General features: G+C 39.2%; 1 protein-coding gene across 21 annotated transcripts in view; it reads left to right on the forward strand.

The window, feature by feature from the left end:
- ASXL3 (ASXL transcriptional regulator 3) overlaps positions 1-14737 on the forward strand; it is a 147649-nt gene that overhangs the window by 77739 nt on the left and 55173 nt on the right. For 16 of the 21 annotated variants that reach the window (XM_039524848.1, XM_039524847.1, XM_039524849.1 and 13 more), the window contains 2 exons: positions 10921-11038; positions 11955-12074. In XM_039524848.1, the coding sequence (XP_039380782.1) occupies positions 10921-11038; positions 11955-12074 (238 nt within the window). Of the gene's footprint in view, positions 1-4377; positions 4484-9106; positions 9134-10920; positions 11039-11954; positions 12075-12930; positions 13022-13234; positions 13254-14005; positions 14077-14737 lie in introns of those variants that run through there. The other 5 variants (XM_039524854.1, XM_039524853.1, XM_039524856.1 and 2 more) reach the window with 5 other exon arrangements.

The following is a 14737-nucleotide window of genomic DNA, read 5'->3' on the forward strand; positions in this document are numbered from 1 at the left end:
TTGGTGTAATAAGGTGGTGTTGGTTAATATTTCCCTTATTTTGTGTCTAGGTTACATTTAGCAAATAAAAATGGTAGTTGAAGCCAACTATCTCAAACACTAGGCCATTCCAGAGTTATTAACTTAAGCCACAGCTCAGCAAAGCACCTAAGCATGTGCTTATGTCCATCCCAGTTCAGCAGAACACTTTAGCACTAAAGGTTAAGTCCCATTAAAGTCAATAGGATTTAAGCATGTGCTTGAAGTTAACTTTAAGCACATGCCTACATGAGTTGCAGGATAGGGATGGTTTGCTAAATTGGAGCCTTCAGACTTCTGGGTCAGCAGAAGTAGAGCGGTGGGTGCAGCAGGCTTTACTAATTGTGTGGAGTACGGGTGAGTTGTGAGTGAGGCAAACATTTTTTGTAATATGTGAGTGTACTGAAATTTGAGTAAGCCACTACTGTTTTACCTGAACTCCTAATCTTTAGAGCAGAAAAGAATCAACATGTATCTAAACACTTAGGGTCAGATTTGTCACTTACTTGCTTTTGGGGGAGTGAAGGGGATGGAAAATGCTGAAAACAAAAGTAAACCAAATGAACAGAGACCAAAAGCAATTAGAGAAGCTTAATTAACATAAAAATTCATATCCGAGATGGAAGTCCTTGTAAAACTGTCCATAGGGCAGTAGGTTTGCAAGAGCACCAGAATGCTAAGTAGTCAATGGAAAGAATGGAAAGCAGCTGTAATTAAGATTATGGTAATTAGATCCTATGCTTCAGGTTGTGAGTTTATTATTACAGCCGTCTGTGAAGAAGAATGTTTTATCTCATGTACAACATTGTACAATTGGTTAGGTGTATTGAGGTGATGAGGTTTTTTGCACTTTTTTTACTTGCCTATGAAGCATCGAGTATTGGCCAGACAAGATGCTGTATTTGATTTAATCCAGTATTGTAAATCCTATAAGATAGGTGAATGAACTTTCAATAGCAATTTTATTCAGAAAATTGCTGTTGAAAGTTTATTCACCTACCATATATCCTCTCTTCAGGGTTTCTATTGCTGTTATGGACACATAATGTGTCATCTTTGCACAAAGAAGAGCCCGCAGTATGTTTAAATACACAGAAACATTAGGCAATTGTATGTGACACTCCACCAACTGATATTAACTTACTGGTTCTCGTCTGCAATAACAAGAAGCTAAACCTTTATTGTGCTCTTAGTAAGAGCTACTAATGCTGTACAATGTCACAGTGAGCACTTGCCTGGTTGTACATTTATTTTTTCTTTAATAAAACTGTCCCTCACAAAATGACAGTCCACAAAGCATTCTTTCAACCATTTTTTCTCTTCATCATATTAAATAAGGGCAAGATTTTTGAATTAATATTGATCTTTTGCTTAATTTTTGCCCACTAAATGTAAGTGAAAGTCTAGCTGATAATGTGAAATATTACTTGAAGACCTGAGCTCAGGTGGAGTGGTCTGCTCTGTTAATATAGTTATTAAACCAAACAAATCATTTGAAGTTGGCTTTAAAGTATTATGTTGGAGTTTAGGTTGTTTTTTATAAAGATTTATAGAAATCCTTTGTTTTAGACCACTAAGAGTAGGTTTAGCTCTCCCCTGCAACATTCTGCATCTTAGGACGATTCCCCTTGTGTACTGGGATTTGTTCCAGTATCACCATGCTTCTGCGGCTATGCCTGTAGTGTGAGGAGGAGGAGGGCACCTTTTGAGCCCTGGGTCCTGCCCATGCACTAACTCAGAATGGCGGTGGGGGATGGGAACTGTTGCTTAGTCATTACTGCGCTCTGCTTTTCAGTGATAGGGGAGGTTGCAGTGCTAGTCCACTCTAAAAGTCTGTGTCATAGCTCACATCTCGTGTTCTCATCTTCCAAGGCCTGTATTAAGGTCCCAATCCCTGGAGCTTTTTAGCATTGCCACCCTCTCTTTTGTTACACTTTTGGGGCAAGTGTTTTGAGTATTTCAATCTTGGGTGTGTTTCCAGTATGTGGCACATTTGTCTCCCCTTTTGTGGAGGGTGCGGGATTTTCACCACCTGACTTTGCTCTTGATTATAACTGAGTGGAGGGTTTAACGACTTGATCCTAGTTTATGATGGCTTGCTCCAAAATAGTTTCTGAGGTAGAGCTCCCATTTATGTGTAGCTTCTACTGGCAGGTTCTCCTTTGCTAGATTCTTATTTCTTTCTTGCTTTTGGAGGCAGGTGCGTGCCACACAGCTCTTCTTATCCATTACTATTGGGCAGGGGATGTGGCATCATTCCCATGTTGTTTTGCCCTCTATGATCTTGTCTACACTAGAGGATTTTGGCCTGCTAACCAGTGTGAGGGTCTCCTACCATGCAAGTAACAATCCACACACACAGTTGCTACCAATGGAGCATAGGTGATCATAGCACTATGTAAGTTGCACTTGCTGTGAGCAAGGTTAACTCAAGTACAGACCTCAAGTTCTGGCATAGCAGCTGCAATGGGCAATTACTCCATCCTCCACTGTGCCTCTCTGGTAAAATTTCTGTTCTGTTGATCTGGGTCAAGTTTTCTGCAAGTCCCTCACCTGTACTGAATGAGCTACTGTACCCACTTTAAATCTCATGGCACACACTTTCTCACCAGCATCCACTTCTTTGTGATTGCTCCATTTACCAAACTGCTCTTGGGGCATTTCTCAGAAGAAGCCATCATATGAGCATATCTATCGGCTGGTCTGATGCAGATGACACAGGATGCTTGTGAACCACTAAGATGGTGAAGTGATAGTGTCTGCTGAACTGTGTTGTGACCAGGTGTAAAAGCATTTTGCTCAGGAGCTTATCACTTGCTCCATGGGACAGTGCCAGGAGAAGATAAAGAGTCTGAAGCTGCAGTGCAACAATGCCTGGGATGCCAGTAGACCTTCCAGTCAGGGAAGAAAACCTGCCTCATTTTTTTGGCCCTTTGGAATTAAAGGAGTGGAGTTCCTTTTTGACAGCACCAAGGCACCCAGCAGTGTGCTATGGGGAGAAGAAGAGGAGGACGCCATCATCCAGGCCTAGAATCAGAGTGAGGGCCAGGACATGTCTGCAACTGTGCTGGGGCCTCAAGCCCTCTTGATTGAGACAAGTTCCAGAGACAGCAGCCAAATGGGTTTGGGAGGATATGATGCTCAGGAAATAAGGGGACCTCCACACAAGGTATGTTTTTACTGCTTTGGGCTTTATCTGCATGCTTGATGGCTGGGTTCATCTGAGTGCTGCTATAACTGTTGTGATATGGGTAGATGCAGTCTCTCATGAGGGAGGAAGGAACCCCTCCACTTGCTTTGTTGTGTTCCGCCAGTGAACACTGCCAGATTCAGAAGCCCTCTCCATATGCCCCATGCACAACACCCCTTTTGTCAGCTACATTTGCTGTTCGAAGTAAGGATACAAGTACTTGGCAAATTCTGCATAGGTGTTTCTGAACCATGCCACAAGACCAGTCTCGACAGGGTGACCAAGCAGGGAAAACTAAAAAATAAAGTTATAGAACCACAGATATATTGAAAATGGCAAAACGGAATGCTTTCAGAAAGCTACATGATGGGGACTATGGCTTGGTCCACATGCTGCTTTTGGGTAAGAGGACATAAAGCACTTAGCTATTTCCAACCACATTTCATGTCATCTTTCTATCACGTACATGGGACACAAGCCTAAGCTATTATCAGGTAGCAACCTGCTTTAAAGCAGCTATAGGCCAGAGCAGTGAAAGCATCACTCTGTCAGTCAGCACAAGATAGCAGCCTATCAGATAATGGTGTAATTTAACCCAAAGTTTCCCAAATATTCTAAAAAATATTCTGGTAAAGACAGTGCTGTAGACATTCATTCTTAATTCAGTTTCCAAACTCCCTGGCCCTCAGATAAACTCACTTCACTTTCTTCAGCTCCATTGCACATCCTATGTTACCAATTGAGAAAATAAATATAGCAAATATATTAGTGTCTTTTCCCCCTACCCTCTCATGCTCACCTTAATAGCAATCTTTTTACTTTGCTACAATCTAGTGCAGAGGGTCTTTCCAGGCATCTTGCAGTCTGCAGTAAATAACCCAGTATTCGTCTCGCTGTACTGCAACGTACATCCTTTACCTCCTACCAGGAACACACTCAGACCCCTTGCAGCTAACCCAAAATTTCATCGGGGAACAAAAATAAATAAATGTTAGGGAGACGATCATTACCATCTCTAATCCTAGCACAGGGTGTCTTCCTTGAAGGCTTTGGAATTCCAAAGTGAACTGAAAAAATGTTGCTTGTATTGCATTCTTGGTATTGTAAGGGGTCTAGTGTGTTAATATGCATATTAACCATTTCCTTATATTTAATTTTAGAAACCATCATTGCATCAAGGCCACAACTGGGAAATGCTAGCTCAACAAAGTGGAGAGTGATCAGACATCTGGCAACACAAGAGGCAGATTGCTTGACAAATCTTCGTGTCAACAGGTGAAAAATGAGAAAGATGAATTGTTTCTTTACCGTCAGGGAAACATGGAAAGGGACAGTGATAGAACTTACTAAATGCAGCCAAGAAACAGAAGTGTGAGGAGGACAAACTAAATTGTTTTTTTTGAATGCCAAGACAAATAGGAAAGAGAACTGAGAAGTCATGATTTAAAAATACCATGACAGGAAAATGAGGCTGGAAGCGCAAGTGTTCCAGAGGTGGTTCTTCAGGGAATACATGTAGAGCCCGAAAGCAAAGTTCACAGTGTGTCCTTCCACAGGTCCCTGTGTGTGGATGCCAGCTCCTCAACACAGTGGCATGGTATGGGACAGTAGCAGTATTTATAGAACTTGCCTCCTGGCCATTTCCATGGTACTCAACCCCTGCCTATTGTCAGGAAAAAGAGAACAGGAGTAGGTTCATTCTCCGTTCATATTGTGTCCAACTAACTGTGTGTGGGGGGGTTGTGGCTAATTGTATTGGGTGCTTATTGCAGCTGGCCTGCATGTTTTGTGTTTTAATAAACATGGTTTTCAGGATTTCTTTCTCTAAAATTTCATTAAGCAAAATTTTTTGAGCTTGAAACATAACCGTATTAAATCCTTCTGGGCACCCCTCCTTTACCATCACACCCAAAATCATAAAATGTATCCTTGTATTAGCAACTACCTCAGGTCAAATCCACCACTGCTGCATTGTTGGGGTCAGCTTTTGAGAAAGGGAATAAAAGGTCTCCTTACTTCTTTAGAAGTTCTGCAGCCACTGCTGCTTCTCCAAATTCTCGAACAACTCTATCCACCAGTTGGTGGTGGTCTTGTCCCAAATGTAGCACTTGGCTTGACAAAATTCTCCTTTAAGTAACTCGTGGAGTCACGTAGGCTAGGATGAGGGCGGATCGAGCTTCTCTCTTGACAAACAAGTTGCCCCATGTTTTCCATGTACTGCTGATCTAAGTTTGCACTGGAACATCTCCTGCTGCCTCTCCTGGGCCACGTGTAATGTCTGGCCATTAATTTTCATGGCCTCCAGCAGAAAATTCTCCCTGAGCAAAGAATGAGCTCTATCCATTCGGCCTGACCATCATTTTGAAAATATTTTGCAGAAATGGCTGCGTTTCCCAGGGAGATACAGAAGTTGGACCACCTTCTTCCATGACTCCCTTGGGTTCCAAGAAGCCTTTCCAAATCTCTCACAATCCATTACTTTAGGGAGCTATGCTGGGAACTGTGGGATAGGTACCCAGATGGCAGTGTGCCTGCACTGTTGACTGGCATGCTGAGTGTGGGCATGGAGCAGGTCTGCAGAGAAGTAAGATGCATTGCACAATTGCTATTTATATTGATGCAATGTCACTAGTTCAGTTAAAAGTGGTATGATACATGCTTTATTTAGGGAAAACAGATAGAGAATCTGGCTGAGCATATCCTTTGTGTGTTCTGTGCACCATGGTTGGGGAGTTTGGTTTAAAAGAAAATGGTGATTTGGTTTTTATTTTAATAACAAAACAGCCTGCATGGCTCAGCAGTTCAGATCATGGGGCTGTAAATTGCAGCGCGTACTTGCATGCTGCACTGCACCATGTAGACCCTGCAAGTGCAAACTAACCAGATCACATTAATATAGTCCAGTTTTGTTATTAAAATAAAACATATGACACAAGCTGCTTCCCGTGTAGCTTGTTTGCTTTTTGCTAAGTTGGAAGAGAGAGAGTTTTTCTCCATAGAAGATTTTTCCGTTGATCACTGTTAACCACTTAATACTACACAAACCATTTTTTGTTTTGAAACAAACTCTCTTCTTTTTTGAAAGTAAAATTATTAGCGAGTTGATGCACATGCCACCCTTGTCCCAATTCTCATGCAAGTCAGAATGGTTATTTAACGCAAACATCAGCTCTTTTGTCTTTCCAGTTTCTTTGTGCTGTTGAAAAGCAACAAAAAATAGATTTACTTTTGTACTACAATGGTCTATGGAAATTGTAGCTGTGAATGTATGATCAAGCTTCTTATAGAAGAAGTAATGCTGGCTTAACACACACATGCTGCCGTATGTTGTATTACATTTTACCTCCATGCCATCACTCGTGTACACAATGTCCAGTTAATTTGTATTACAGTAGCATATAGAAGCCTGACCAAGAATGGCACCCCATTGTGCTAGTCACTATACAAACACATTCCAGAAGAAAGCTCTGCCCCAAAGAGCTTGCAGTCTAAATGGACATGACAAAAGGTGGGAATCCAAACAGATACAAAAGTGTCATGCTCAAGGTCATACAACAGACAAGTGGCAGAGATGAGACTAGAACCCAAGTCTCCTGAGTTCAAGTCTAGTACTCTATGCACTGGACTACACTGCCTCTCAAAATTGTTTACCATTACTCTTACATACATTATTGATCCTGGTCTACAGGTCTAGCATGGAATAAATAAATCCCTTCCATGTATTTGGATCTTACTCCTATATTCTGTAGCCGTTTTCATGATACAGTTTTACATAATACTGTTGTACAAGGTGCTTAGTGTTGCACTTATATATTTATAATTCAACATTTTTAATGTGTGTTAAAAATCTTAAGCATGTAGCAGCCTCATAAGAATGTTGGAAGTATATTGTAATGCTCGCTGTTGTGGTTTTTTTTAGAATCTGTGAAAGAAAGTTTTCAGTGAGATTTTAATTTAATGGAGGAATAGCAGTTATACTTTTTAAATTTGGCTAGCAGAATAGAGGTAAGCAAAGGGACAAAGACTGAATTTATGGTGATGTGAAATGAATTGGTGATACAGTATAAATCTATCTGTTTCCTCTTTTCCAATTTAGAATCCATGGTCCTGGTGTGGACTCATTATTTATTTTGCATAATAGATTTTCTTCAGCATGTCACAGATCCTGTTTTTCATATGTCAGAACAGAAAAATTCCATAGCCTAATATTTCTGATCCATAATGTGTGAAATTTCAAAGGTTATGTTTCATGATAGAAGTTTCAGAATGCAGACTTGACATTTATAGAACAAAGTAGCAATCCAGGATGATGTTGCCTGATGCAACCAACTGTTACATATCTGTGTTGTTAATAACTGTTTTTTTGACGTTCTGAGCATGTCATGCGTTTAATCTCAAATAGAAGTGTTTTTCTATATTCATTCTTTATCTGTGTGCTGCACTGTTTCTTTATGAATTGTAGAGATGTAAAAAAAATAAGTCACACAGATTTCAGAGCAGTGTAAGGTACAAACAAAAAACTTGACCTTTTGCTCTTCTGGGTTTGGAGGGGAATTTACACCATCTTTAGGGTGCATGGTTTTTCTTCTCCCCAGTTACTGTTTGACTGGATATTCCTCCACTAAGGGAGGCTTTTTTCAGTTGTTAGCAGGGAGAACAGCCATTTCCCCACCTAGGTCAGAGAGTCTTTCCAACCTTAAAATCAGTTAAATATAATTGACCTATATTTTAGGAAATACCATGAAACCTCCAGTGCACTGCTGCTCTCTAGTGGGGGCAAAAAAAAAGCAAGTTTTCCTTTGTGACTACTTGATGGAAATCAGTTGGGAATTAGAATTCTACAGTTAGTACAGTGGGCTGTGTTTCAAGAAATTTGTGTTCTCTTCTGGACTCTGCCTTTTACAGCCTTTTTAACCTAATTAATCTTAGGATACAAGATTCTTCTCATATCCTACAGTAGTCTTCTATCCTAAAATTGATAAATCTCAGGCTAGGCATATGACGGTAGAGTCTCCACCTTACAAGAGTATGCACATGCTTCTTTAGGCCAAACTTACTCTTTCTGGAATTTGGTTTTACTGGTTACTAAAATAACAATAAAAACATAAACATCCGACTGAGATTTCTTCCTAAGCTTGTCTCTTCCTGTGGTTTTCTTGCAAAAACCTCTCAGTGCTAGACCTCAGCTCCCACTACCAAAAGGGCCTTAAATCCAGTGTGGAGCTAACAAGCTCCATCTGCCATGACGAGTCAGCAGGGATTAGCATCCCCAGGAAACAGGGTGGGCTGACAAAAATCCCAGACATTGCCTTACAATAGATATCAATTATTCAGTTTTTTCCATATCTTCGCTTTGGGAGGTTTGAGGAAGGACAGGCATGGGTTGAGTTAGTAGTTAACATTTTTTTCCTTGCTGGAAACCATATTCTTCATTGGTACTTTTGTAACTAACTCAAGTAAAAATACAATGTGCATGTAGCTTCATAGCTTTCATTATCCTAGGGCCTAGTCCTGCACGTATTCACATGTACGGACCCTTATTTCACTTCCTCCAGACGCAAGGAAAGGTCCATGCATGGCAGTAAGTTTCCAGGATCATTCCCATAGTTAGCTGCTTGATTGTTAAATAGAAGACCATGGGTCTCAAAACAATAAATTATGAAAATTTAAATTAAAAATAAATCTGAGTGACGAAGAGAAGCGTACCTTTGTATTCAGTGCCTAGATACGTTGGTTATGGGTTCATTAGAAAATGCCGAAGTTAGATCGAAATAGACTAAAACTTCTTGTGGATGGAGAATGCCCCATCTCTTACTTGCCCAATGAAACTGATGCAAATATGCCTCTGTTGCATTTTCTGTATAATATATAGGAAATATTGGTTGCCATCGAGTGCTGATGACAAGATTGAGGTCCATGGTGGAGGTGAGTGAGAGTGCTCCCGAATGGCTGTGCTCAGTCTTGGTAGGGGGTGGACTCTGTTTGGTCATGGGCACCTGCTCAGCTTCACTTTAGGGGTCTCCCCATAGGAGATTGTGGGTTTATAATCTCCTCTCCCTGCAGTTCAATACATATATGAATCTGCTAAGGGAGTTAATAAAGAGAGAATGGTTGTGGTTACATATGTGTGCTGACTGATATCACACAACTTTGCTTCCTTTTCAATTAATCCTTTATTGGCTTTTTTTTTTTAATTTACTATCTAAATGATATTGTTATTTGGGTAAGTGACATCTGGGTTTAATTTTAGCCAGGCAATACTATGGATTGAGGGAAGTGTTTTGAGACAGTTTTTGGCACTGTGTACATGCTGGTATGGCTGGTGAGGTGTGAAATTTGGGATTGGTCTTGACTGTTTTGGTTTCTGCTTTCGCTGACCTTTGGGATAGCCTCAGGTGGATCTGAGCAGCTTCTCTCTTTTGTTTGATTTCCAGATGTTTTATTTTGGTTTGGATTGCATAGTGCTTAGATGCCTTTGGATAAGCATCCTATAAATTCATTAATGAAATAGTTTAACTATATTTTTATGTGGCTGAATGTATTTTATAGTGTTTTATTTAAATTAAATAGATAATTGTTTAGGTTTTTGGAATTGTTCTACCTATGAAATATTTTGAGCATACTACAGATGAATTACAGAATTAACTTCATAAATCAGGCACTGATGTTTAGTATGAATAATCCCTTTAGTCCTTACAAACATGTCCTCTATTTGAGTGCCATCTAAAAAACCAAAACACAAATCAGAGAGGAAAAAAAGAGTGCAATATTAAGACTGCAGAAAATTAGAAGATTAGAGAAGATCAGTATTGAGTCCAGTCCATTCTGACTTGTTCCAAACTTTCAATTCTTGTAAATATCTTAACTGGCAAAAGTTCATATTCATATATTTTTAAGACCTTTGACTCTCATGTCTTTGTTTTATACAGAAAATCTGGCAGATATTCACTGTTTCTAAACTTTTTATATTTTTGTATTACATTATTAACCCCTGTAGTTGATCCATCTATGAAACACAAAGCACTCCCATTTGTAGAGATTTATTCTTGTATCGTTTTTCCCTGGATTTGCCAGAACACCATCATGTTCGTGTTCTGAAGGTTAATGCCCAAAGTCAAGCAGACAGAAGCCAAGTGCTGCAAGGTTTCCAAGATTAGGACTGATTCCCTTCACAGAAATAAATGATTCCTGCCATGTTCAGTGATTTTGTGCAGCACTACTCACGGCTGAGTGAGTGCATCAATACTGTAGTCCTTACATGCTGTACATACTGATGACACTCTGTGTTAACTTGATTGACTGAGCAGTATACTGGAGAGGATGCACCTGCAAGAGATGTGCAGACACACACATTTTTATTCTGGTTTCAAAACATTTATTTTACATTTATTTTATTTGGATGTCTTAGTTTCAAATTCCATGGGTTATCATGTTGTGCTGCTAAGGTAGAGCAAACGGTTATATGCTTCTTTGTTGTCAAAACTGTATTGGAAAATGATCTAAGGTGCATCTTCTTTATCTCTAAAACCAAAAGCCTGATTTTATGCTTTTAAAAGAAAATGACATAAAGGGGACTAGTGTGAAGGCTGAAAAATCAGTAACTATGTAAAGTAGTTATCTTAGGAGGTTCAGTTTAATGATAGGCAAATGTCTCATGTAATCCACTTAAAAGCAGTATTTTTGTTGCATTTTTATGTTTTGTTATTTTATAGGCTTTAAGACAACAGCAGAAAAGAAGAAATGGAGTCTCAATGATGGTAAACAAGACTGTTCCTCGTGTTGTTTTGACACCATTAAAGGTGTCTGATGAGCAGTCGGATTCACCTTCAGGTAAATAGCTAAAGGACTGCGTGAAATATCAGTTCTAGTCACAAAGCCTTCCTCTGACTGAATCTGTAGCATACAAAATTTAGAATTGCTGCAAATAATGATATTTCCACATAGTAGATTTGTTTAACTTATTTATTTTCTTACCAAATCTAGTGAGTCAAAGATTTTTTTTCTTTCTTTTATTATTAAAGAACTGAAAGTACATAATAAACTGACAATTGATAGCAGCAGCAGCTTTAAGGGAATGCAAAGTAATATTTCTGTTTGGCTGTGGAACTCTAATGGAAGACCACATGCTGGCATTCAACGCCATCAAAAAACAGCTCCTCTGTGAGTGTGAATTTGTGTCTCAGTTCTCCATTGCAATACCAGAGATCTTTGCATTAGCTTTTTTGTTCTGGCAACATTCTTATCATCACAGTGCAACCCTGACCTTTAGTTCTGGTTGTTAGCTGCTTCATTTTAAAAGGATCCTACAGAGATGTACATCCACATTTATAACAGATCGATGATTGTATTTTCCAGGTACGCCTCTTTTGTAAAAGTTACTTTGCAAAGAAATGTGTTTTTTCTCCTTTGATTGCTTTATTACTCCATAATATGGAGCTTAATTATTTTTCAAGATATTTCTTGAGTATTATAGCAGAGCTCTATTTATAGTGGATTAGTGAACATCTTGATTGACTGCAGTGTTCAGCAAATTTTAGTTTTCATGACTTACTTGATTTATTGAACTTTTCCTTCCATTTCCTCCAGTGCTCGGGAATCAAATTGTGGCCAAAAAGTATATTACCTTTCAGCAAGTATCAGATAAAGTAGATGTTGCTCTTGATTTTAAAAAAAACCCTATTTTTGTTTTGAAGGAGGAAGAAAGTGCATCCCTGTAATTTTTTATTTATTTATTTTTATTTTTAAGGATCTGAATCTAAAAATGGTGAAGCAGACAGTTCTGATAAAGAAATGAAACATGGGCAAAAATCTCCAACTGGAAAACAAACAAGTCAGCACTTAAAGAGATTAAAAAAGTCTGGTTTAGGTGAGTAGGACCTGGGATGTCTAAAGTATTTTATTTGTTACTATAATACTGAACTTTTTATAAACCATGTAATCTCCCTTTAGAGAGTTCCTTTTTGTCACTGTAATATGCTGATGCTGTTATCAATGCAAAAGCAGGCTCTTCCCTAGTAGCATACCTCCTTTGATGGCTACCTCATCCCTGTGAACTCCGCAGGGTTGCCTTTATATAGGAATCTTTTTCCTAGCATGCCTTTCTGCAACTGGCCTTTTAAATTTGACAGTGCCAAGTAGTTGCAGCCCAAAGAGGCCATTTTGTAACTAGCTACTGCTTGCTACATTACCCTTTTTACTAGCTGGAAAGTACTCTCATCTCCTGTTATGTTTCTCACAATCTTCTCTTTCTTATTCCCAAAGAGAATGGCACATTCTTACTACTTGTCAGGAGAAAACCTGTTAATTGAATAACATTTTCATATTCCATCCCATAATGAGATACGATACCCTCATTTTTATGTTGATTTTAGGACTCATGCATTATTTTGAAGCTATATGGCTGTAGTGCTAAATACCAAATATTTTTCATATTCAATTTAGTGGATGATGATCTGTAATTAATGTAAAATCTGGTCCTAAGAGGAGATAAAGTAACTTTTCAAAAGCTAGATCTTCCTATTCTGTTGTGGAAGGTTTCTGTTCTCTGGAGAACAGTTTTCTGTTCACATACAGAATAGGGCGTTCCATTTCTTCAAATTCTTGGCTCAGCTCTGCTCCCATTCCCAGTTTAGAAGCATCTGTTTGCAAAAAAATTTTTTCAAAGACTGGGCTATGTAAAATGGGGCAATAACATAATTGTTTCTTTATCTCCACAAAGGATTGTTCACATTCAGCAGTCTGAGTCCTTTTGACAGGTATTTGGTGAGATCTGTTAGTGAAGCAACCATCTCAGAAATTAGGAATAAACTTTCTGTAAGTAGCTGGCTAACTTTTTAAAGGAGTTAAGTTTTCCTTTAGTGGTAAGAACTTTGGTCTCCTTTAGTGTCCTGACTTTGTCTTGTTTTAGTTTTATGAATCCATTTTCTGAAAGAGAGGAAAACAAAAACAAAAAACCCACAAGATATTTAATTTTTTTCTTTGCTAAACAACATGTCTTCATATCGATTGCTACAAGTAATTATTAGGCTACGTCTACACTACCGCGGTAAGTTGACCTATGCTACACAACTCCAGCTATGTGAATAACGTAGCTGGAGTTAATTTACCTTAGCTCGAGTTATCGCGGGGTCTACACCGTGGGGGGTTGATGGGAGAAACTCTCCCATTGACTTACCTCACTCTTCTCATCGGGAGTAGAGTACAGGGGTCGACTGGAGAGCGATCTGCTGTCGATTTGGCGGGTCTTCACTAGTCCTGCTAAATTGACCGCTGATGGATTGATCTCAGAGCGTTGATCCTAGCTGTAGTGTAGATGTACCTTAGACTGCTGCTCATAGGTGTACCAGAGAGTTCACTCAAGTCTTGCTAAATAACAGCCCATCATCGAGTGATGTGACTCAGTTTCATACATTGTCTTTCAGCAGACTATCCATCAATCTTTAAAAAGTGGCTGGTGGGCCATATAGACCAAATAGCATTGTTGTTAAATAAAAAAAATCCCTAGGATGTTGGAACTTCTGTTTTACAATGCTGGGCTTAGAGGGATCTTGCAGTATTTTTTGTCTAGATGTACGGTTAAGAGAGATTTTTCCACATCCATTTTCTCCGGTATTTTGTCAACTCCTGGCATTGGATAGTTATCAAATGTAGAGATAGCATTAATTTTTCTGAAATCTATACAGAACCTAATTCCCCTGTCTTTTGGGGGCACGGTAACCACTGGGGAATGCCATGGGCTTCTGGAGGTTTCAGGAACCTTTAATTTGAGCATGTTTTCTTTTTCTTCCTCTGCCAAAGGTTTCATCCATTCAGATATACGCTTGAATCTTTGTCTTATGGGTTTATGGCCCTCGATATCTATTGTGTGAGTAAGTATCAGTGTGTTCTGGGGTTCTAGTAAAATAATTGCTATATACCTTTAAGAGTAGGTCCAAATCCCAATGCTATGCCTGGTTCAATTCCAGACATTGCTTAACTATCTCAATTCCCAGAGACTCTCCCAATCTCCCATATTTCTTCTATTGCACTCTCTGATTTACTTGTGGTATGCCCTGGAAGAAAACCCTTTTGACTACTTCGGGGTTCAGTCCACCCCTTTGAATAAATTCATAGAATATATTTTTGCCCTTGTTTACCAGCTGTGGTAATTGCATAATATATAGCACTGATCAGTCTCATGACTACATGGTCCTTGCCATTTTGCTACTAATTTAGTCTCACTGCTGTGGAGCAGAAGGAAAACTTTTTCACCTGGTTTATATTTAATTCCCACGCCCCTGTTATCATACCATGTCTTCTGGTTTACTGGGACTTGTGCTAGATTCTCCTTTGCCAGCTCAATAAACTGAGTGAGTTTCTCTCGTCTTTGGGGTGTATTCTATAATTGCAGGGCTCTATTTTTTTATCTGACCTCAGTTTCCAGTTCTCTGATAGCTATGGGTCCCCTAGATTGATGATCATAAAATAATTCGAAAGGTTGTTGCCCGAGGTACCTCTCTATAAGCAAAGAAGAGAGATATCATCTCATCT

Source organism: Mauremys reevesii, linkage group 2, assembly GCF_016161935.1.
Source record: "Mauremys reevesii isolate NIE-2019 linkage group 2, ASM1616193v1, whole genome shotgun sequence".
NCBI classification, from domain to species: Eukaryota; Metazoa; Chordata; order Testudines; family Geoemydidae; genus Mauremys; species Mauremys reevesii.